The sequence below is a fragment of the Saccopteryx bilineata genome, chromosome 6, assembly GCF_036850765.1.
Source record: "Saccopteryx bilineata isolate mSacBil1 chromosome 6, mSacBil1_pri_phased_curated, whole genome shotgun sequence".
NCBI lineage: Eukaryota > Metazoa > Chordata > Mammalia > Chiroptera > Emballonuridae > Saccopteryx > Saccopteryx bilineata.
The window spans coordinates 106,539,933-106,565,271 of NC_089495.1; the positions used below are offsets into that span (position 1 = coordinate 106,539,933).

The 25,339-nt window shown below is 38.4% G+C and overlaps 1 protein-coding gene across 10 annotated transcripts in view; it reads right to left on the reverse strand.

Moving 5' to 3' along the window:
- The window catches only part of CAB39L (calcium binding protein 39 like), a 115,049-nt gene that overhangs the window by 22,667 nt on the left and 67,043 nt on the right, over positions 1-25,339 (reverse strand). For all 10 annotated transcript variants that reach the window (XM_066235309.1, XM_066235306.1, XM_066235308.1 and 7 more), the window contains 3 exons: positions 24,310-24,478; positions 10,126-10,185; positions 6,569-6,634 (listed from right to left, as the gene is read on the reverse strand). In XM_066235309.1, coding sequence (XP_066091406.1) covers positions 6,569-6,634; positions 10,126-10,185; positions 24,310-24,478 — 295 coding nt within the window. The remainder of the gene's footprint in view (positions 1-6,568; positions 6,635-10,125; positions 10,186-24,309; positions 24,479-25,339) is intronic.

Sequence of the window (25,339 nt, forward strand, 5' to 3'; positions counted from 1 at the left end):
TGTCACATATGGAATGGCAAACATGTGAGGCATTGCTCTTCCTCTTCCTTAATCTCTCGAACTAAAGCTAACTGAACACTCTTCCAGCAACTTTCTTTGCTTTTGGTTTCAAGACCATTGCATTCTTTTGGTTTCTTACTCCTTGTAGCTTACTCCTTTGCTGCCTATGTTACTGACTCCCTTTCCTTCTGCACTACATATGCAGGGATTTCTCAAGCTCTATACTTGAGTCACTTATCTTTTATTTCACAGCAGTTTTATCTATACCCATAGCTTCAACTATAACATCTGGGAAGGTGTCTCTCAAATCTACATTTCTAGTCTCAATTTCTTTCCTAAACTCCATCCTCACATTTCTAACCATCCACCAGGTTGCCCCAAACACTTCGCTGGCTTATCACATTCAACATCTCTAAAACTAATGCTTTATTTTCTCTCATTGAAAAAAAAATTGTATTAACTGATTTGAGAGAGAGGGAGGGATAGTTTATATGTGATATATTTATTTTCCAATTCTCCTATAAAATTTCTTGTTCTAATTATTTATGCATTCATCCTTGTATGTGGCCTGGCCAGGGATCAAACCCACGCCTTTTCTCTTTGTTAATGACATCAGCTCGGCCAGTCCCTTAGGGAAGAATATTGAAATCTTCCTCAGCTCCTTTCTTTCCCTTGCTGCTCACATCAAATCTACATCCAAGTTCTGCAATTTTCTGTTTCTCAAGGTCTCAAACATCTTTCATTCCATTTCTACTGCTGGTACCCTCATGCAAACCCTCACTGCCTTTCATCTGGACAGGAGCAACAGCAGGCAAACAGTCACTTCGGCAGTCTTCACCAGTCCCATGCAATCTGCACATCATGTCACACGAACCTTCCTGAAGATCAGCCCTGTTCACGCTACTGAGTCCACTTACAAAGAGAATAGATACAGAAACAACTGTCTAGATTCCTATGGATGGCATCCAGAGCCCTCTGAGATCTGAAGACTTTCTTACGGCTTCCTTTCCTCTGCTCCCTCACTTAGTCTCCCTTATTTATGCTCCTGGCTCTGTGGTTTTATTCCTTTTTCCATCTCCCCATCCCTCAGCTTTATTTAGATATAAATGACAACACTGTATATGCTTAAAGTATATATCACGATAATTTTATATACACATATATTGTGAAATATTTACCACATCACATTAACACATTCACTACCTCACAATTTTTTTTTTTGGTGTGTGGTGAAAATGCTTAAAATTCATCTTTGAAATATACAATACAGTATTGTTCACTACAGTCGCCGTGTTGTCTATTAACCCCAAACCTAACTTATGTTATAGCTGAAAGTCTGTACCCATTGAGCAACATCTCTCCACCTCCCCCACCCCCAGCCACGGTAAGCACCATTCCACCTTCTGTGTCTGTGAGCCTGACTTTCTCCCAAGCAGACTCGCCTGACGCTTTATGCTGTCCCCTCCCAGCTGTGGTCACGCTGCCTTGCAGTGCAGTGATGTGTGAGCCTCTTTAGAGTGTAAGCTCCACAAGGCCATGCAAATCTGGTTTGTGTTTGCACACTTTATAGCTTATGTGATGTACAGTATGTGGATAGTGCTGAGTAAACAACCTGAGGAAGATTCTTCCACCACAGAATCTTCTCTACAAAATGTAGAAAGAAAGCTGTTTTGTTACTGAGTAACCATATCTAAAGCACTACATTGTAGGTAATCTATGAAACAGACAGATAAAAACCGACAGATAAAAACCGACCTTATTTACACAGCCAAAGAGCTACACTCCATTAAATAACATATATCCTCACTCTGAAAGTTAGCCTGCCCCCCACCTGTAAGAGGAGTTGACACGTTCCTTGCTGTGCTCCCTCTCATAGTTCACCCTCAATTCACCTGGCTTTGAGGTAGCTCTTTGTTTTAGCTAACTGCTTTTATCTAGCTAATAAAGAGAATAATAAAACCTTTCTAACAAGAAATGTTTACAGTTTAGAGAGAAGCACCAAGGTTAAACTCCCTTGGCAACAGGGAGATAGATGTGCGAGCTTCTTAGATGTTTGTATTTTAGACAGTACTGTGAGAGGGCCCCCAGAAGCTAAAAAAGCCGGCAACAGGCTTCTAAAATATAAGTCTCTCTATTATATATCTTTATAAAATATACATGTATATACCCACATATACACAGCTTTTATAGGGATATATATATCATATATAGCTATATCTAAAAATATATTTCTATAAAATACATAATCAAATATAGTCAATAGCACATATAAAAATATACACATACTCACATACTAAGAGGCCTTTCAGCAACAAAGAAATTTCATTAAAAACATTTACCCTTAAAGTTGCACACACACATTCAATAAACATTTTGCTGACATGATGCTTATGAGTTAAACTCAGGTTGAGTCATCTCAATTTTTATTACAGGGGGATGTCCATCCTTTGCTAATATAATTTCACAACTTTTCTGAAACAATCATGTTAAACCATTTGGCCAATAAACTGAGTCTTTTAGCCATTAAATGATAATCTATTTTAATTAATACTGACAGTAACAAAATGCTGCATTTCATTATAATACAAAGCATTCTAAAGCAATACTGTACTATGTAAATGGAGAAAATCATATATATATATATATATATATTTTTTTTTTTTTTGTATTTTTTTCTGAAGCTGGAAACGGGAAGAGACAGTCAGACAGACTCCTGCATGCGCCCAACTGGAATCCACCTGGCACGCCTACCAGGGGCGATGCTCTGCCCCTCCGGGGGGTTGCTCTGTTGCGACCAGAGCCACTCTAGCGCCTGGGGCAGAGGCCAAGGAGCCATCCCCAGCGCCCAGGCCATCTTTGCTCCAATGGAGCCTCGGCTTCGGGAGGGGAAGAGAGAGACAGAGAGGAAGGAGAGGGGGAGGGGTGGAGAAGTAGATGGGTGCTTCTCCTGTGTGCCCTGGCTGGGAATCGAACCCGGGTCCCCCGCACGCCAGGCCGATGCTCTACCGCTGAGCCAACCGGCCAGGGCCGAAAATCATATTTTTACTTCCTCAATTTTTATTTTACAGGCTTACTTAATGCTATACAATAAAACCATGGACATCATGTCAATAGTTTTTTTTAACTAAAGGTTTTGATGAAATTGACCAGAGTCCAAAAACTCCTCCAAATTCCACCAAGCTTCTTTTGAATTATAATCTTGCTAGTAATTAAATATCAGGCCCCTGAAAAGGAGAAGAAATAAGTTCTAAGCTCTGTCACATGAGGGAAAAGAATGTCTGTTAATTATTTTTTATTGACACTTGGAATCTAAGCTCCCTATATAGTTTAGGGAAATTAAAAATATGATTAACAAAAGGCAGCAAGTAGCAACTTTGGAATCAGAAAATAGCCTAGTGTGAGGAACAGAAGTGACTCTACCTTAAAGCTAATCCCCCGTCTTGACGTCTAGTGATCCCAGACCCTTAACATCCTCCCCTTCTCCAGGGTGCTCTGGACTAGGGACACGGAGCTCTGGCTGATCACAGGACTCACAGCACTTCTCTCCAGGGTGAAGCGCCCTACATGTTTCTCTTAGCTCACCCTGGCCCCGGAGCTTCTGTTCACCTGGTTTCTTGGGTCACCCATATATTCTTACTGCTTTAGCTATCACAGACAGTCTGAGGGGTGGAATCTGTTGTGGCTGCCAGAGGCACTCTCTGTAAACTCCCTTTGTGACTGACCAGCTGGACTGTCTGCCTCACGTTTGGCATGTTGGCTCCTTCCAGCCTTTGGGAGCTGCTTTGTATACACTGCTCTTTCACGAAACACCTAGCTTTCATGCAGTTTATTTCTGAAGAATACTGTAAGTAAATATATTGTTGTAATAATTTAACCTCTTCTTTCCTAAAATTATAAAACATCCACGTATAAAATGTTACAGAATCCAGAGACATAAACGGCATGAAAAAATGCAGCAGTGCTGCTATCCACATCTGATTTCCAAAATGAGAAACCAACAGTGTGCTAGCAGAACTCTTCAAAACAATGTTTTCTTTTTTTTTAATTTTTTTAAATTTTTTTTATTTTTTATTTATTCATTTTAGAGAGGAGAGATAGAGGGAGATAGAGAGACAAAGAGAGAGAAAGACAGAGGGGAGGAGCTGGAAGCATCAACTCCCATATGTGCCTTGACCAGGCAAGCCCAGGGTTTCAAACCGGCGACCTCAGCATTTCCAGGTCAACGCTTTATCCACTGCACCACCACAGGTCAGGCCAAAACAATGTTTTCTATTGAAGGAAAGAATAAACAAAATTTAATGCGCTCTTTCCTTGAATAGAGTGATACAAGACCATTTTAGTAATGTTTCTGCCTACAATGCAGCATTAAATAAAAGCCAATTCTTCAGTAACCATTTTTACAATTTCTGCATTCTCAGACATGCTTTATCTGCTTTTTTCTATTTTTTTTTCACTGTCCAACCAGTGCTCAGTTTTACCATACTGTAAATGAAATATTCGCAAGACACTTGACTGTAGAGGATTTTAGGGAGGAATAGCAACCAATGTAGTATATCTGGGAGGATGAATAAAGAATAAGAAAGAGGCCTTATGAGTAGGCTGAGGCATTTGTAAATAAGTAGGAAACACAATCAGTTTGAAAGCAGAGACTTTCAATACCATATACAAACTTGGCTGCTTCTTGCTTGTGCCACTAGGAACAGTGCAGAGGCCCCCCCCACTGGAGAGCCACAGGAAGAGGCAGGCGGGGTCGTGGGAAGTGGGTGACAGCAAGCAGCAGTGAGGAATGAGTCTTCTCGCTCCCCTTTGCTGCCGACCAAATTCATGTGACACACTGGACCAATCACACATCCACTGGACTAATAGGCTTCTGTTTGTAAATGCAAATGCATCCTGGTATAGATAAATCTAAGTCATACTCTAGTCCTAATTATTTATTTAGAATTAATGAACACCTTCCAGAGATTGAACTCTAGGAATTATGATGAGAAATATTTATTTATTTATTTATAAAATTTATTTTTATTTTATTCAATAGACATATCTATTTCTTACCATGAGCCACTCTCTGCTCTAAACAATTTACAAATATTAACAAGAGAACAGGACAGGGTGGGGCTGAAGACATTTCAAGACGAGAATGAGGCACATGGGTAGGAGGAGTTGATAAGATAGTGGGGAAGAAAAAGCAGGAAGAAGGTCCAGAAGGGAGATGTTGGAATAAAACAGTCAGCTTTATAACTTTGCCTCAGACCCTACCTAGCAAGAGACAAATTTCTGTCACAAATTCTTTGCACAGTTGAAATGGTATGGGGACAATTCTAAAATCGAAGACCCTCAGCAATTTTTCTCCTAATTCAGTTGTCACCTTAGTTGGTAACAACATCTCTACTTTGGTCAAGTATCTGACAGATTCCCACTGATAATAAGGATTTGGAAAATTAATGAGCAATTCCCCATGTTGGGGCACTTCAGATCACGGTCATCTCTGTTCACGGCTTCAGGGTCCGTGCAATACGGACAAGCTCCTCGTTTGCCTGTCCTTCTGGAACCCTTAACAAAGGAGAAATTCTATCCTTTAGGTACATGGTGGTGGCAATAGGATGTTTCCTTATTTTTAATTGCTTTTAAAAAACTTTCTGGACACGGGCGAGCATGGCATTTATGTCACTGCCTCCGCCTAGAGCTCAGTCTCACCACTCCATGCTACCGCAAGGAGAGCAGCGTGCCATTATTTCCTACACAGATCACCTTGTGTGAGTTTCCACACAAAGGGAAAATCAATAAAGATTGCTGAGTGACTGGCTGAAAATAGTACACTGGCCTCTCCATCACCGGGGACAGCTGGAGCAGCAAGGGCACATACAGGGGAAAGCAGGTCATGGGCAATGCAAAACACGGGTAAAGTGAGTTTACAAAAGGTGGTACAAAATAGATTTAATTTATGGCCTTTGCTATCCAATGTTTAGAAACAAATGCACTGTTCTAAGAATGTCATCATCTCAAACATATAAAAATAAAATAAGTTATATTTGTAAGCTCAAACATCAGACAAATTGCTTGACAAAAACCCACCAAGTATTTTCTGCCAAAAATACTCTTGAATACCTGAGTAGGATCTGAAGGGCAGAGACGCAGCTCTATCCCCCCCCCCCCCCCGAAGGGCTGCCCTCCTCTTCTTGGACAAATGGCTGCTTCTAGGTACCTTTTCCCTGACAGAGGAAAGGCCACTCACAGACAGTTGTATCCTAAATCTGCGGGACCCCTGCTTGATGAGAGAGCAGCATTTCCACACAATTTCATAGGAGACAGAGTCTTAAATTGTAGGGGCTGTGTGGTTACACACACATACACCTTTTTTGTGTACTATGTATTTTTAAAATTGTTACTTTTAAAAAGTTTCTGAGGCAGGACACATTATTTTGCTACAAAGTATAGTTGTAACATAAAACATCCCTCAAGTTTAAAAAAAGGATACTTAAATCTTTCTGTGTTTACTTGTTTATTAATGGACCATTCACTAACAAGATATCAACTTATGGAGACTCTAAGTTAAATTTGGTATTACCTTTAAAGATTGTCTCTTAGTCACATAATTTTCAGACTGAAGCAATTTCTCATAGTCTTCAAAAATCTAATGAGAAGAAAAGAAATATTAAGGAGTAAAACCAGCAGTTATTTCCCTGCTGTAGGTTTGCTTGCTTCCCGCTTCTGAGTAAATCCCCAACCCTGAGCCCAGTGCAGCCGAGCAGCCATGCTTTCTACCTCCATGTGCTCAGCCCCAGCCCAGCGATCTTCAACCTTCTTCATCTTGTGGCACACATGAATTGATGGCTTAGATTCTGTGACACCCCCCAAAATAGATTTTTTGCCAATGTGACAAAAAAAAAAAAAGTATACTTTTGATTCATTCACATAGCACAACTATTATGTTGGCTGTTGTCATATTTTTTTTTTGGCAATCTAAGGGACAAGATCGGTGTCCCTGCAGCACACCGGTTGGCTAGGGCAGACCAGTTGAAAATGGCCGCCCTAGACTGATCACCACTGTCCTCTGGGAGGCTTCCCCTTTCACACTCCTCACTCACACATAAAGACACTGCGGGATAAGGAGGCCAAGTGATACAAGAGACACCCTTCTCTGTTGTATATTAGTTCTGCAAATTAGAAATAGAGTAAAGGAACATGGTAATTGAGTACTCACAATAAGTCATTTTGAATAAAACATCTATTGAGTGGCAAGACAACTCATTTTATGCCATATTAAAGAAATCTGTTTATGTAGACATGCTAGTAGCTATTAGTCTATGAATAATTTGAGAAAGATTAAATACATTTAGTTTTACCTGGCAACTCATAAATAACCAAATGGTCAAATTCATAGCTTAATGGGCAGGGGAACAGGGCTACTTTTGTCACATGATGGCAATGCTAACTAACCCAACTGGCCTCTCTGTGGTTGACCATCAGTCATTACTTGGGCCCTTTGGTTCTCCAGAGAGCAGCAGCGGAAGCTCAGCAGCAGCCTCCCCCCAGTGCACAAGCTCTGAGATGACTGAAGGGTAGGAGCCAGATCAGCAGCACTGACGGGGAGTGTGCAGGGGCTGCAGAACACACAAAACACTCCTGCTCCTCAAGGGCCAAGTGTGAGGTGTGTGTGCATGGGTGTAATGAGGGAAAGCTGTGCACACTGATGATAATTACTGAGAGAGGATTAAGAAAGTGAAAAGTAAAAACAGAAATGGTAGACCCTGGCTGGGTGGATAAAGCGGAACATAGGAGGAGCAGCAACCAATAAGTTCACAATTAAATAAAATAACTAAGTGGAGCAACAAGTTGATGCTTTTCTCTCTTTCTCTCTCTCCCCCCTCTCTTCCTTCTTGCTTTCCTTTCCTTAAATCAATGAAAACAACAAAAAACAAAAACCCAGAAATTTGTAGTTCACATTAAAGTCACAGTAACTACAGTAGTGGTTTATTTACAGAACTCAAGAAATATGAAATCTTTGAGGGAACTTAAGTTCTCAGAGCAAGTGTTCAGGTCATGCAGCTGACTCAGTGTCTGCAAAACTACTAAATCACCCAAGAAGTGACTATAGAAACAGACATAATTAGGTAAGCAAGGGGGGACAAAGAGAATGAGTTCATGGTCTCTCAAACTGTTGTGTATTATCCCTGATTTCAAAGCATTATTGCACATCTACCTCATTCTATAGAAAAGATCATCAGTTGATACCACAGGTTTTGTCATAAGCTATATTAGCCCTCTTTTATTTTCATTGATTATAAATGTAACATCTTATATGATTCTTTCTTTAAAATTACATCTAGCATCTACAGTTACTGAAAAACCAAATCCCAATAATAGTTCATATCCCAGATTCAAAAACATGCCATTTTCTTTCAGTCTTGAAGCTTTTGGATGCCTCTGGGAATACGAATTATTCTCCATATTTACATTTAGATCAAAGCATTCCAATTGCTGTCACAAATGTTTTCTTAATAATTTTAGGATATGAAAGTCACTTTGATTTCATGATTATATTGCTAATTCTTAATCTTAAAGGTCAACTAGCAAAGAATTTCTGAATAAGAGAGACACAGTTTAATTTCTATGATTTGGATATGTAAAGATATAGGACACTGATAGGTAGGGTAGTCTATATCTTCTCAGTCATATGCTTGTTTCCTTTTATCTTTTCACATGGCTAACTATAAGTGTTTAACACAGTGGCTTCCATTATATTTCAACCAAACAGCACTGGTCCAGAGCATCTGAACCAATACCAAAACAAATCTTGTAGAGTTTCACTTATAGGTTTGTGCTATGTTCTACTTTAATCATGAGGTTTCTATTGCTTATATATTTAGCAAAAGTATAGCTGCTTTTGGATGGATCTGTTGATTCATGTATATGTTCACTGAATACAACCCAATGCCCAATGTACGGTATTAAGTTCTGTATTAGGGATATAAGTAATAATGATAAAAATACTGAACGCTTACCATGGTACTATCCTCAAAACTTGCAGACTCTACTCTGAACCCCTATGTTCAACAGATAAGGTTCTTGCTTCTCAGGGAGCTCAAGAGCCAGCCAGGAAGATTCAGACACACCATAATAATACCATGTGAAAATGAGAAATGGGTTGGGGAGGGAGGAAAAGGGAGAGAAAGAGAGAGAGGGAGAGAGAGAGAGAGAGAGAGAGAGAGAAAGAGAGAGAGAGAGAGAGAGAGAGAGTGTGTGTGTGTGTGTGTTAGGGTAAAAGTGTGATTAGGAAAAGCTTCTGTGGCCCTGGCCGGTTGGCTCAGTGGTAGAGCATCAGCCTGGCATTCGATTCCCGGCCAGGGCACACAGGAGAAGCGCCCATTTGCTTCTCCACACCCCCTCCTCTTCCTCTCTGTCTCTCTCTTCCCCTCCCGCAGCCAAGGCTCCATTGGAGCAAAGATGGCCCGGGTGCTGGGGATGGCTCCTTGGCCTCTGCCCCAGGTGCTAGAGTGGCTCTGTTCGCCCCCTGGTGGGCAGAACATCGCCCCTGGTGGGTGTGCCGGGTGGATCCCGGTCGGGTGCATGCGGGAGTCTGTCTGACTGTCTCTCCTCGTTTCCAGCTTCAGAAAAAAAAAAAAAAAAAGGAAGAGCTTCTGAGAAGCATCACATTTCATCCAAATCGCAGAAGGATGAGGTGGATTCATTTAGAGAAAGGATTTAGTATTTCTACTAGTAAGTATAACTAATTATCAACCAGGTAAAATAATTTATGTTAGTAAGAGTGGGGTGTTCTTCCATTTAGGAGAGCTGCCTACAGGCTCTAAAAGGCAGTATGGATGCTCTTAAGTCAAGATCAAAGCGAGCAGGTGCCAGTTGTTTCTTGGAGCTCCAGAGCAAAACAACAGGAAAAGATGTGAAAAATGAGAAAGTCCTGCTCTGCTGCCATCCTCAGTTTTCCGTAAAGTTTCCTGATGATTTGTCTTCCAGGTAACAGACAAATTGGGCATATGGTAGATAAGGTTGGTTTCTATTGTGGATCATAAATAGGAGTAAGTGCTTATCGATCTAAGAGGAAGAGAGGGAAGAAGGGCGGCAGGAAAGAAAGAGAGAATGAGGTAAAGACTTAAAAATACTTACAGTGTCATAATTTTGTTCTAAGAAGTCTGCTACCAACACTTTATGTCTGGTTAGTAAATCCTAGAGAAAGAAGAGCCAAGTGAAACAATATTATAATAGCTAATCAATTTTTACAAAATGTTCTTTTCTTGCTAAGATTTAATGTCTTTTAATTTGAAACATAAAGACGTTATAGAAAAAAAAGTTTACATCCCAAAATGATTTCCATTCTTAGTTTAAGATGTGAAATATAAGTTTGTTTCATGTTAAAAACTAGTGTTTATTTTAAATTCATATTATTGTTAGAGTACAGAGATAATTTACTAAAACCAAAGGAATTTTAGAAATAAGTTTACAGTGTATTTCTTCAAACCACAACTCTGCATTGTGCATATGATATAATAATATTCAAATAAAGTTTATGATGACCTTTTAAAAGTGTCTTTAATAACTAATTATTTTTTTTCTTTTCTTTTTTTTTTAGTGAAAGGAAGGGAGGCAGAGACAGACTCCTGCATGTGCCCCAACCGGAATCCATCCAGCAAGCCCACTAGGGGGTGATGCTCTGCCCATTTGGGGCCTTTGCTCTGTTGCGACTTCATAGCGCCTGAGGCAGAGGCCATGGGGCCATCCTCATCGCCCAGGGCCAACTCACTCCAATCGAGGCATGGCTGCAGTAGGGGAGAAGGGAGAGGGAGAGAGAGAGAAGCAAGAAGGGGAGGGGTAAAGAAGCAGAGCAGATGGGTGCTTCTCCTGTGTGCCCTGGCTGGGAATCAAACCTGGGACATCCACATGCCAGGTTGATGTTCTACCACTGAACCAACTAGCCAGGGCCAACTAATCATATTTTTTTAAAGAATTCTGAATGGACTAAAACCACATCTCACAAGTTAACAGATTTTCAAGGTTTTTAACCTTTAGTTTTTCCTTAACCACTTTTAAAACAGAGGATGCTGGGAAGCACAGGAATGACATTTAGCAGGGCCATCTCAGTATCATCCTGCTCTGGGGTTAATGGGCTGTGAGGTGTGTGCAGGCACTAAGGGTACAATGCACCCTTTCAAAATTGAAGACAAGCAGCCTGATCTCATTACATACATAACTCTCAGAAAACTGGACAAAAGCAAAAAGGAACATTTGACTGTCTTCAAATCAGACCTTAATCATATCCTTAATTCACCTTAATGTGGAAGGAAAACCAGCATCACCTAATCCCTTTTGTACACTTAGAGGCTAAATACCTTGTTTAGGTATGCAAAATTTAATTAAAAACCTAACAAGAATTTTAAAGTTTCCAAAATAAATTATGTATTAATGCATATTTAATTAAAAATTCCTGAAAGTTCTGTGTGGATAGTGTTATACTGAGTGGGACACTTGACACCCTATCAACAGAATACATTTTAAAAAAAGCATATAGAGCCTGACCAGGCAGTGGCGCAGTGGACAGAGCGTCAGGCTGGGATGCGGAGGACCCAGGTTCGAGACCCCAAGGTCGCCAGCTTGAGAGCGGGCTCATCTGGCTTGAGCAAAAAAGCTCATCAGCTTGGACCCAAGGTCGCTGGCTCAAGCAAGGGGTTACTCAGTCTACTGAAGGCCTGCGGTCAAGGCACGTATAAGAAAGCAATCAATGAACTAAGGTGTTGCAACGAAAAAGTGATGATTGATGCTTCTCATCTCTCTCTCCATTCCTGTCTGTCTGTCCCTATCTATTCCTTTCTCTGCCCCTGTTAAAAAAAAAAGGCATATAGAGGATCTAAACAATAATCTCAGAAAAAAGGCAGCAGCAACAATGGTAAAACCCACTTATTTCTATTTTAATTAAAAGCAAAATATTTAAAGCATTTTGCACTATAATTTTCAAGTTCAAAAACAATGAGACTAGCTATTACTTTTATTTCATATTATTTGATTAACCATCGGGACTATCCATGGAAATGTGGTACTTTTTTCCAGTAGAATATTCAGTACTGTTCTGGAACTGGAACTTTAAAATGAGAAAACCCTCCACAGAGATTCATTCCCAGCCTGTATGATGTCAGAATTCAAACTATTGTATTTCTCTATCAAGGGCCCCCGAGTGAGTCAGGCAGCCCCACAGCGCCCTTTGGAGTCCCTAATCTTTTTCTACGTGAATATTTGGGATGCCTAGCTTTCAGACAGCCTCTTCCCTAAAGCTGCTGACCTAGGTTAAAACGGGCTCTCCCCATGGCTGCAGCAGACACTGAGGACTGCTGCAGCCATGGTGTTTTCCACCTGCTACAAGTTATCAGCCTCGAGTGAAACCCATGCTCTCCCTCTGCTGCAGGTCCTGCGCACATGCAGCGACAGGGCAACATGAAAAGCACTGTGCTGATGAACGCTGCCTGGAAAGGTTCTGCGATCACCACACACTAGTGTTACACCCCCCCGCCCCAAAAAAAAGGAATCGGGAGGGAGTTCTATTAGTAAGCTCATTTTAAGGGAAAAGAACTTGAAATGACTTAAAAATTCAATAATAGAAGAATATAATATGGTTGGATAGACTTCTTCCAGTACAGGTATATGATGGATACAACCAATAAATGTTTTGTATTCTCTTTCTCACACACAGACATGCTCTTACTCTTGAGTGTATATATGTTATATATTCATAGATATATTCTAACATTTATGTACATACTAAATATATGTACAAAACTGGAGGGATTACAACATATATGTACAGTAAGTCTTCACTTAACACTGTAAATAGCTTCTGTGACTTCAAGTGAAACAACATATAACAAAACAAATTTTAGCATAGGCTAATTGATATAAGCTAGAATTAAGTTCCAAAGGCATCTCATCAATGTTATAGTGAAATGACATTAAATGAAATGATGTTATTTGAGCACCTACTGAACATACACACATGCATTTAACACATCATACATAGGCAAATATAACATAGGCAGCATATACAATGAAGTGGGGGGAAAAATAAACTAGCTAGGATTTTACCCAAAAAGGAAAAATAAAATTGTAAATAAAAATAAAGTTCAAATTTTAAAGAATTTACATTTTTAAAAAGTTTTTTGAGGCCTGGCAGGTTGGCTCAGTGGTAGAGCATTTGCCCAGCATGTGGATGTCCCAGGTTTGATTCCTGGTCAATGCACACAGGAGAAGCACCCATTTACTTCTCCACCCCTCTGCCTCTCACTCTCTCTCTCTCTCTTCCTCTCCTGCAGCCATGGCTCAATTGGAGCGAGTTGGCCTCGGGTGCTGAGGATGGCTCCATGGCCTCCGCCTTAGGCACTAAGAAGAGATCAGTTGCTGAGCAACAAAGCAGTGCCCCAGATTGGCAGAGCATCGCCTACGAGGGCTTGCCAATTGGATCCTGGTCTCTGCCTCCCCTCCTCTCACTGAATAAAAAAAAAAATTATTTGAAATAATATATACTCTTTCATCTCACCTCCTAATAATTCTGTTTGACAGGACTAAGTTTTGCATAGTTTAAGTATTATGCTTTAAAAACAAACAAGATGCTAATATTTTAGTAGTGGGTGGAATTAAGAGACTCACACAATGGCAGGGACATGATACTAGATCTGCCACCAGCAACTACATTTGTTGAGGGTTCACTACATGCCAGGGGTTGTGCCAAATACTCCACAAATTTTATTTATAATTTTCACAACTCCACAAAGTAGGAATTATTTTCTTCATCTCATAGATAAGAAAAATGAAGCTCAAAGGTTAACTAACTTGCTCAAGGACATACAGCTAGTCAGGCAGCAGAGGGACGAAATTCAAACTTTGTCAAACATGCTGATGCTCTGAGGGGTGTGAAAAAGATTGTGGTTCTAAGAAAATTTTTTTTGGAAAAGGACAATTTGTAGTTAATACCATGACAAAAACAAACTAATAATGTTAAAACATTGATGACTGAATTAGGCAACAGTCATCTTGGAGATGTTAAAAACAAAAAAACTATGAGGTTAAAAACAAAAGCCCAAACTAATGTAAACCAAACCAAACAAGCAAAATCCCTTGAAACCAACTACTTTAAAAAATGACTTAAGAGTGACGTCAGAGAAATGGCGCTGTAAGGAGTGATACCGATAAATCTCCCCCAAAATTCAACAAGATTTTCAACCAGAGACAGAAAAATCTATCCTTGGAGCCTCCAGAAGTTCCATACTAAACGCAAAGGCAGAAGCAGCAGTAACCCCATAGCTGGATCATCAGGCTACTAATTCAGGAAGGAAAGACTAGGAGAGAGGCTCCAGGAACACAGACTCTCTCATTGGCGGAGCCTGCAAATGCTAATGAGCCTAGACTGCCAACGAGACTGAAGCCCAATATATGACATCGCCATAGAGACTTACCAACTTGCAAACCTCTACCTAAGCATGCCAGAGGGGCAGAACCCAGGGTACAGAGTCACTGACCAGGAAGAGGGAGAAAAGAAAAAGCAAGAAGATAACCTCTCAAAATCAAGAATAATCCACAGACTTTATAACCTATCCCATTTTATTATATTTGTTTCTTTGTTTCTCTTATCTTATTGTCTTGATTATTTTCTTCCTCTTCCAATTTGGTCGTTTAATTCTCTGCGGGTCTTACTCTTTCCTCTCCTTGAACTACACTACCCATAAGTGTTACATCTACCATTATCTTTTCTTTCTTCTTCCTTTCTCTCTATGAGGGTTGAACTCCAAAGCCCATAACTCTCTCTCTCTCTCCCTCCTTTTATTCTTTTTTCTTCTTTTTGTGTTTTCCTCTTTTTTTTTTCTCCTTCTATTAATATATTAGTTTCTTCTTTTCTCCTTTACTTTTCCTCTCATTCAATCCTCAATGATGAACAAATTATTTTATCTGGGACTCAAATTTTTCTTTGTGGCACTTTGGGGGTTTTTTACTTCGCTTTTGTAACTCACTAGCAGTGCTCCCAACCCTGGCTCAACATTTTATCTAGTTCTTGCTCCACTAAATACAATAGTAATTTTTAAAAATTTCCCCCCTTTTCCTGTTTCCCTCTTATTCCTCTCATCATATCTCTTAGTCAACCATCACCTAAAAGCAAATAATTTTATTCTTGAGCCAAATTTTTTCCATATTTGCATTTTGTGGGTCCATACTCCCTTTTTTGCCCCTTTATCACTTCTCCCCAACTCAGGCCCTCCATTATAGGTAGTTTTTGTTCTATTTAGCATAATATAATTCACAGTTCACCACAAGATTTTCTCAAGAAGGAGGGGAAGAGGAGAGGAGAGGGAAAAAAAGGAGGGGGAATAATAATTTTTTTTATTATTCTTTTTTATTTTTAAACTTTTTATTCTTTATTAATTCTCATTAATACTATAAACAAAACCACCCTCAGATGCCATTAAGGAAAAGGAAATCGAATATCATGGATACAAAAGATAGAGAGGTAGCACAGATAGATGAGGAAAAATCTATGAAGAAAAAATTTAATATATTGGAAACCTTGGAGCTAAATGATAGAGAATTTAAAATAGAAATCCTAAAAATACTCAGAGATATACAAGAAAACACAGAAAAGCAATTTAGGGAGCTTAGAAAACAACTCAATGAACACAAAGAATATATTACCATGGAAATTGAAACTATAAAAACAAATCAAACAGAGATGAAAAACTCAATTTACGAGCTGAAAAATGAGGTAACAAGCTTAGCTAATAGAACAGGCCAAATAGAAGGTAGGATTAGTGAAATAGAAGACAAGCAACTTGAGGCACAACAGAGAGAAGAAGAAAGAGACTCAAAAATTAAAAAAAATGAGAAAGCCCTACAGGAATTGTCTGACTCCATCAAAAAGAATAACATAAGAATAATAGGTATATCAGAGGAAGAAGAGAGAGAAAATGGAATGGAGAACATATTCAAACAAATAATAGATGAGAACTTCCCAAGCCTGTGGAAAGAAATAAAGCCTTAAATTCAAGAAGCAAACAGAACTCCGAGTTTTCTTAACCCCAACGAACCTACTCCAAGGCACATCATAATGAAACTGGCAGAAACCAACAACAAAGAAAAATTTCTCAAGGCAGCCAGGGAAAAGAAGAATATAACATATAAAGGAAGGCCCATTAGATTATCATCAGATTTCTCAACAGAAACTCTACAAACTAGAAGAGAGTGGACCCCAATATTTAAAGTCCTGAAAGAGGAACTTTCAGCCATGAATACTATATCCATCAAAGCTATCCTTCAAATATGAAGGAGAAATAAAAATATTCACAGATACAGAAAAGATGAGGGAATTTATCATCAGAAAACCCCCACTCCAGGAATTACTAAAGGGGGTTTCCAACCAGATAAAAAGAGCAAAACAAAACAAAACCACAAGTAAAAGCTCCACCAAGAACACAATAAAACCAAATTTAAACTGTGACAACAACAACAAAAAAAGGGGGGAGAGGATGGAGATTAACAGTAGCAAAGGACGATGGAGTGCAAAAGTACTCACAAGATAGTGCACTACAATGAACAGGGTAGGAACCCTTTTCATTACTTAATGGTAACCACCATTAAAAAAAACCACCACAGAAGCATATGATTTAAAAAAGATAGCAACAGAGGAAAGATGTATGGAATACAACCAAACAAAAACAAAAGATAGAAAAACAAAAGAGAAGGATCAAACAAGACACAAAACTAACAGAAAGCAATGTATAAAATGGCAATAGGGAACTCACAAGTGTCAATAATTACACTAAATGTAAATGGATTAAACTCACCAATAAAAAGGAACACAGTAGCAGAATGGATTAAAAGAGAAAATCAACTGTATGCTGCCTACAAGAAACTCATCTAAGCAACAAGGATAAAAACAAATTCAAAGTGAAAGGCTGGAAAACAATACTCCAAGCAAATAACATCCAAAAAAAAGCAGGCGTATCATATCTGATAAAGCTGACTACAAGACAGCAAAAGTACTCAGAGACAAAAATAGTCATTTCATAATGATTAAGGGGATGCTGAATCTAGAAGACATAACAATTCTTAATATATATGCACCAAACCAAGGAGCACCAAAATATATAAGACAGCTACTTATTAACTTTAAACAAAAACTGACAAAAATACAATCATACTTGGAGACCTTAATACACTGCTGATGGCTCTAGATCGGTCATACAAACAGAGAATCAATAAAGATATATTGGCCTTAAACAAAACACTAGAGCACCTGGATATGATAGACATTTACAGGACATTTCATCCCAAAGTGACAGAGTATACATTTTTCTACAGTGTACATGGATCATTCTCAAGAATTGGCCATATGTTGGGCCACAAAAACAACATCAGCAAATTCAGAAAAATCGAAGTTGTACCAAGCATATTTTCTGATCATAAAGCCTTAAAACTAGAATTTAACTGCAAAAAAGAGAAAAAAAACCCCACAAAAATGTGGAAACTAAACAACATACTTTTAAAAAATGAATGGGTCAAAGAGGAAATAAGCGCAGAGATCAAAAGATATATACAGACAAATGAAAATGACAATACGACATATCAGAATCTATGGGATGCAGCAAAAGCAGTGATAAGAGGGAAGTTCATACACTTCAGGCCCATATGAACAAACAAGAGAGAGCACAAGTGAACCACTTAACTTCACACCTTAAGGAACTAGAAAAAGAAGAACAAAGACAACCCAAAACCAGCTGAAGAAAGGAGATAATAAAAATCAGAGCAGAAATAAATGAAATAGAGAACAGTAAAACTATAGAAAAAATTAAAAGAACCAGGAGATGGTTCTTTGAAAAGATCAACAAAATTGACAAACCCTTGGCAAGACTTACCAAGGAAAAAAGAGAAAGAACTCATATAAACAAAATCCAAAATGAAAGAGGAGAAATCACCACGGACATCATAGATATACAAAGAATTACTGTAGAATACTATGAAAAACTTTATGCCACTAAATTCAACAATCTAGAAGAAATGGATAAATTCCTAGAACAATACAACCTTCCTAGACTGAGTCAAGAAGAAGCAGAAAGCCTAAACAAACCAATTAGTAGGGAAGAAATAGAAAAAAACGATTAAAAACCTCCCTAAAAATAAAAGTCCAGGCCCAGACAGTTATACTAGCGAATTCTATCAAACATTCAAAGAAGACTTGGTTCCTATTCTACTCAAAGTCTTCCAAAAAACTGAAGAAGAAGCAATACTTCCTAACACATTTTATGAGGCCAATGTAACCCTCATACCGAAACCGGGCAAGGACAACACAAAAAAAGAAAACTACAGACCAATATCTCTAATGAATACAGATGCTAAAATACTAAACAAAATACTAGCAAATCGAATACAACAACATATTAAAAAAATAATACATCATGATCAAGTGGGATTCATCCCAGAATCTCAAGGATGGTTCAACATACGTAAAACGGTTAACGTAATACACCATATCAACAAAACAAAGAAAAACCACATGATCTTATCAATAGATGCAGAAAAGGCATTCGATAAAATACAACACAATTTTATGTTTAAGACTCTCAACAAAATGGGTACAGAAGGAAAATATCTCAACATGATAAAGGCCATATATGATAAACCATCAGTTAACATCATATTAAATGGCACAAAACTGAGGGCTTTCCCTCTTTAATCAGGAACAAGACAGGGTTGTCCACCCTCTCCACTCTTATTTAATGTGGTGCTAGAGGTTCTAGCCAGAACAATCAGACAAGACAAAGAAATAAAAGGCATCCATATCGGAAAAGAAGAAGTAAAGGTATCACTTTTTGCAGATGGTATGATCCTATACATCGAAAACCCCAAAGAATCTACAAAAAGACTACCAGAAACAATTAGCCAATACAGTAAGGTCGCAGGATACAAAATTAACATACAAAAGTCCATAGCCTTCCTATATGCCAACAATGAAACATTTGAGAACAAACTCAAAAAAATAAACCCCTTCACGATTGCAACAACAACAAAAATACCTAGGAATAAACATAACAAAGAATGTAAAGGACTTATATAATGAAAACTACAAACCATTGTTAAGAGAAATCGAAAAAGATACAATGAGATGGAAGAATATTCCTTGCTCTTGGATAAGAAGAATAAATATAGTCAAGATGGCCATATTACCCAAAGCAAAATACAAATTTAATGCAATTCCCATCAAAATTCCAATGACATTTTTAAAAGAAATGGAGCAAAAAATCATCAGATTTATATGGAACTGTAAAAAACCCCGAATAGCCAAAGCAATCCTAAAGAAAAAGAATGAAGCTGGGGGCATTACAATACCTGACTTCAAACTATATTATAGAGTCACGACAATCAAAACAGCATGGTATTGGCAGAAAAATAGACATTCAGACCAATGGAACAGAATAGAAAGTCCAGAAATAAAACCACATATATATGGTTAAATAATTTTTGATAAAGGGGCCAACAACACACAATAGAGAAAAGAAAGCCTCTTCAACAAATGGTGCTGGGAAAACTGGAAAGCCACATGCAAAAGAATGAAACTCGACTACAGCCTGTCCTCGTGTACTAAAATTAATTCAGAATGGATCAAAGACCTAAGTATAAGACCTGAAATAAAGTACATAGAAGAAGACATAGGTTCTAAACTCATGGACCCTGGTTTTAAAGAGCATTTTATGAATTTGACTCCAAAGGCAAGGGAAGTGAAGGCAAAGATAAATGAATGGGACTACATCAGACTAAGAAGTTTTTGCTCAGCAAGAGAAACTGACAACAAAATAAAAGACAGCCAACTAAATGGGAAATGATATTTTTAAACAACAGCTCAGATAAGGGCCTTATATATAATGAACTCATAAAACTCAACAACAAACAAACAATCCAATAAAAAATGGGAAGAGGACATGAACAGACACTTCTCTCAGGAAGAAATACAAATGGCCAACAGATATATGAAAAGATACTCATCTTCATCAGTTATTAGAGAAATGCAAATCAAAACTACAATGAGATACCACCTCACACCTGTTAGATTAGCTATTATCGACAAGACAGGTAATAGCAAATGTTGGAGAGGCTGTGGAGAAAAAGGAACCCTCATTCACTGTTGGTGGGAATGTAAAGTAGTACAACCATTATGGAAGAAAGTATGGTGGTTCCTGAAAAAAATGAAAATAGAACTACCTTATGATCCAGCAATCCCTCTACTGGGTATATACCCCAACAACTCGGAAACATTGATACGTAAAGACACATGCAGCCCCATGTTCATTGCAGCATTGTTCACAGTGGCCAAGACATGGAAACAACCAAAAAGCCCTTCAACAGAAGACTGGATAAAGAAGATGTGGCACATATACACTATGGAATACTACTCAGCCATAAGAAATGATGTCTTCGGATCATTTACAACAAAATGGTGGGATCTTGATAACATTATACGAAGTGAAATAAGTAAATCAGAAAAAACCAAGAACTGTATTATTCCATAAGTAGGTGGGACATAAAAACGAGACTAAGAGACATTGATAAGAGTGTGATGGTTGGGGGGGGGGAGGAAAAGGGGGAGGGGGAGGGGCACAAAGAAAACTAGATAGAAGGTGACGGAGGACAATCTGACTTTGGGTGATGGGTATGCAACATAATTGATTGACAAGATAACCTGGACATGTTTTCTTTGAACATATGTACCCTGATTTATTGATGTCACCCTAGTAAAATTAATAAAAAAAATAAAATAAAATAAATAAAATGACAAGTTCATTGTTACATATATTAACCATAGAATTTTGTAAAAATATAGAAAACTGACATTTCCAATGTTGTTAGCATACTAGAACACCTTTCTGGTTATTTAGATTTTTAAGAACTTAAGTTCAATGAAAAATATGCTGAAGTACAAATGAACACATTAGAACTTTTTGTGATTCAGTATTGTGCTAAAAATTATTACTAAGTATATTCTATTAAGTGTTGAAAATCTTTGGGGAAATTTTCAGAAATACATATTCATCTGTATTTGCTTTTTCCACCATTAATATTTGTAGTCTATTTATGATTATTTGTGAAGTCTCATTTTTTTTAAAAGGAACTAACTTGTTTCTATGACAGCAATCGTCAGACAGAAAAGGGAAAAAATAAGACAGTATCTATTAATAGAAAACATCTCCTTAGATGCTTAGGCACAGACATTTTGTTAGAAATGGAATCATCCTCTGTGTTGAATGTCACTCTTCATATCTGATGCACTAAGGCCTCTCTTGCCATGTGCTCTAGATACACTCCTACAGGGCTGGGCTTCCTCTGTGGCCGCTGGACCATTTTGCTCGGCCAAGTGAGACTGAGAAGTCCATGAAATGGAAAAGGCTCGGGGGTTTCACAACATGAACACATGTCCACGCTTGCTGTCCCCTCTTCCCTCCACCCACCAGTCAAATCTCCTCAGAGTCTGTCCCCGACCCTTTCTTCCCATTCCTTCTCCTCATTCTTTGCTGTTCTTCCTAGTTTTCTTCTTCCTTTCTTTATATCCTTTTCTTCTCCCTAATTTCCCTCTTCCCTGCTCCTTCTTTCCCTTGCCCTTTTCCACTGATGCCAGACTTCCAGCCAGGGACTCTTCTATCTGCCCCACCCTTGTTTTCTCAGGGACAATCTAGGGAGCGGGCAGAACTGGAAGGAGACACGTGTAAAACCTGAGCAGGCTGGTGACCATCTTTCCTTCAAACCCAGATTCTAGATTGATATTTTATTTCAGACTTGGCCCAAGCTTTTAGAGACAATCACTGCAGCTCCTTCGCTCTACTGTCTCAGGCAATTCGACCCAGCTTCCAAACAAACCTGCACAGCCTGTTATTAAAACAAAAGTACCACAGTAAACTGTCTCTGACAACTCAGGTCAACTTAATTTTCGTCACTTCATTTTATTTCCAGGAATATGTATCTGGGTTCCCTTTATAAATTATGTCCCAGGCAGCTACCCAGCCTTGCCTACCTCTTCACTAGGCTATCTTCAGGTAAAGTCCCCTCATCAGCATTCTCCTTCCTGGGTCACTAGAAGCCCCCTTGCTGCCCCACCTGCAGGCCTTCCTCCACATGGACCACTACCTTCCTTTCCCTTCGCCAGCTTTTCTTCTCCTGAGGTCCCCCTTCTTCCTGCTCCACTCTAATCCCTTCCCATTCTTCAGGCTTTCTCCTCTCTGGCATTAATATACCTTTCAATAGATTTAAGGAACTTCCCAGAGCAGGCTGAGTACACCCCTAGTCTGTGGATAATTTATACTTTTCAGTACAGTAAACTCTTGCTTTCAACTTTCTTCACCTCTGAAGAGTTATTAAAAAAATATCATCTAGATCAACTTTCAAATTGTTTACATGGACTAATATAAAGCATACATTAATATTAGTACATGAACTATGTCAATATTGTTGAAATATGTATTTATGATAACATATAAAAAATCAAGTCATACATGGATTAAGTAAACTATATATTTATATCCTGAAAAAATGCAGAAGTAAATTTGGAATTATGCAAATACAACAAGTAAACTGCTGAAATGCTTTAAAAGAAACAAATCTGAGTATGTACATTTAAATCTGTCTTATAAGACAGATTTAAATGTACATACTCAGATTTGTTTTTGTTTTTTTCTTGTTTTTATTCACACACACACACACACACACACACACACAAACAGGGACAGAGAGACCGAAGGGAGAGAGATGAGAAGCATCAATTATTCATTGAGGCAGCTTAGCTGCTCATTGATTGCTTTTTCATATGTGCCTTGATGTGTGTATGTGTGGGGGCTCCAGCTGAGCCAGTGACCCCTTGCTCAAGCCAGTGACCTTAAGCTTCAAGCCAGTGACCATGAGGTCACGTCTATGATCCCACACTCAAGCTGGTGAGCCTGCATTCAAGCCAGTGACCTCGGGGTTTTGAACCTGGGTCCTCTGTGTCTCAGGCCTATGCTCTAGCCACTGTGCCACTGTGTGGTCAGGCCTATTTTTTCAATGATGCTTAAAATATTTTTTAAATTCTTCTTTTAAAATGGCTATTCAGAGACTATTTTTTAGACACTAAAGAAAATCAGGCTCTATTTTAGTTATTTTAAATTTTATTTTGTATTATCACAATAATTATTATTACCAAAACCAAAAACTGTTCTAGCTACCTTGGTTGCTCACTTTATCCCCTAATCTGGAAGTCAAATAGCTTTTTGCTGTTTGTAAAACTATGACCTGCCCTCAAAGGATAAACATTTGCCATTATTGAAAAATGCACATGCCACAAACATTGACAGCAGTTTCAAAATACATTAAACAATGGCAGGATCATAAGAACGAGTACATGGTTTTCTAAAATAGAAATCTTGAAGGAGACATCATTCATTGGATATATAAATGTTAATATTTTAGTTTGCAAATTAGCTACACTATTTTCTAATATGCTCTCTGAACATCTTGATGAATAAGCTCATAGAAAGTAGAAAATGGCTGCCAGTGGCTGGTGGACAGAGAGATGGAGAGAGGTTTCATAGAGACTAGTTATCTGATAATAGGAATATATCTAAGTACTGAACTATACACTAAACAATGGCTAAGATGGTAATATTGTTATGTGCATTTTACCACAATTAAAAAAGTTTTAATTTAAAAATCAAGTTACATTAAATTTATATAATAAAGTAGATAAAAATTTATAAGAATACATATGATTATGAAAAATCACAATATAATTTACTAGTATTTTGTTTCACCATGTGGAAATTTTAAATTAGATTAAGAAAATAATGTGATGTCCTTCATATTCAAAGATGTAATTCTCTACCTCCCCTCACTACTCAGTTCTTTTCCTTGGAGGTAAACACTATTACAATTTCCCAGATCCTTCCAGAGGTATTTGATGCACAGACAGATTAAGTGGAAGCTTATATCCTTTGTTTCTAACATAAATAAAAGCATGATAAACACAGAACACTACATGTTCCTTTTTATCATTTCTATACTAGAATTCATTCTGTGCGAGCTTGAACAGTATTGTGAGCTGTTTTTCCACAGTGTGACGGACTGGCCTAACAGACGGTATTCTATCTTTCAGGGCCTCTTATGACCCACAGCATACACAGCTGGCTATGCTCATGCCTAAGAAATAGAATGTTTTGCTTTTTAAAATTAAATTGCTTCTTCAAGGCCAATAGACTTGAAGTAAATGCTGAACTAAGTGATCTAGCTATTAAGATAAAAAAAAATTACCTTAAAAGTAGCAAACGCATCTGAAGCAATATCAAATGTTGACAACTCCACATACTTAAAGAAATCTCTGAATTGATTAGAAAAGAGGATGATTTTGGCAAGTGGTTCATGTCGTATACATTCTCTCAGCATAATTCCACAACGTAAGGCAATCTGTGGGGCTTCATAGCTAAAGCATAAAAAAGAAATAGAAACCTCCGTTATCCTGTTAATTTAATATTAATAGTATCAAAAGAGCCTTTTCAATATTGCTGTTAATGGTAGCACACATAGCATTTGTCTTGATTCAAACACCATTTATTCCATACCCACTGAATATCTGTGACGTGCCTGGAACTATTCCAGATGCTGGGGTTACTTTACAGCAGTGAGCACAGCAAGGCTACTGGCTTCCTAGTGTTCATATTTTAGTGAGAATATGTCTGGTGGGGAAGAGGCAGGCTATATACCAGGGGTCTCAAACTCAACTCAGCATGTGGGCCGCAGAGCAAGATCACAGCCATTCGGCGGGTTGCACTAGGTCTACAAAAGGCAACTGTTACGCAACACTTTTCTCACGGCAGTTGAAAACAAAAAAAAAATCAGTACAAGCACAATCGTACATGCAGTTTACTCAGTGTCACAAAACGACCAGAAACTGTAGTTCGCATCACAACTGCTGTTAACTAAGCTAATATCTAGCTAGGATGCTAGAGAAATGAAAAATACAAGTAGGTCCCTAGGCTTACTTAATTTTATCCAAAATATTTTGAACTTCGTGGATTAGTCTGCGGGCTGCACAAAATTGTTTGGCGGGCCGCGAGTTTGAGACCCCTGCTATATACAATGAAAAGGTCATTTCATATTCTGAAGTGCTATGAAATTAAAGACAAGAAAATATTTACGGGCTGAGCCTCTCATGATAACACTGGCATTTCCATTGGTTGCCCCTCAAATCCTGCACCCAATCAGTGGCCAGACAGGGCAGTGCCAGTAACCATTGGGATTTTGTTTTATTGGGAGAAAGGGCCCCCGACTCAAATGCATGCAC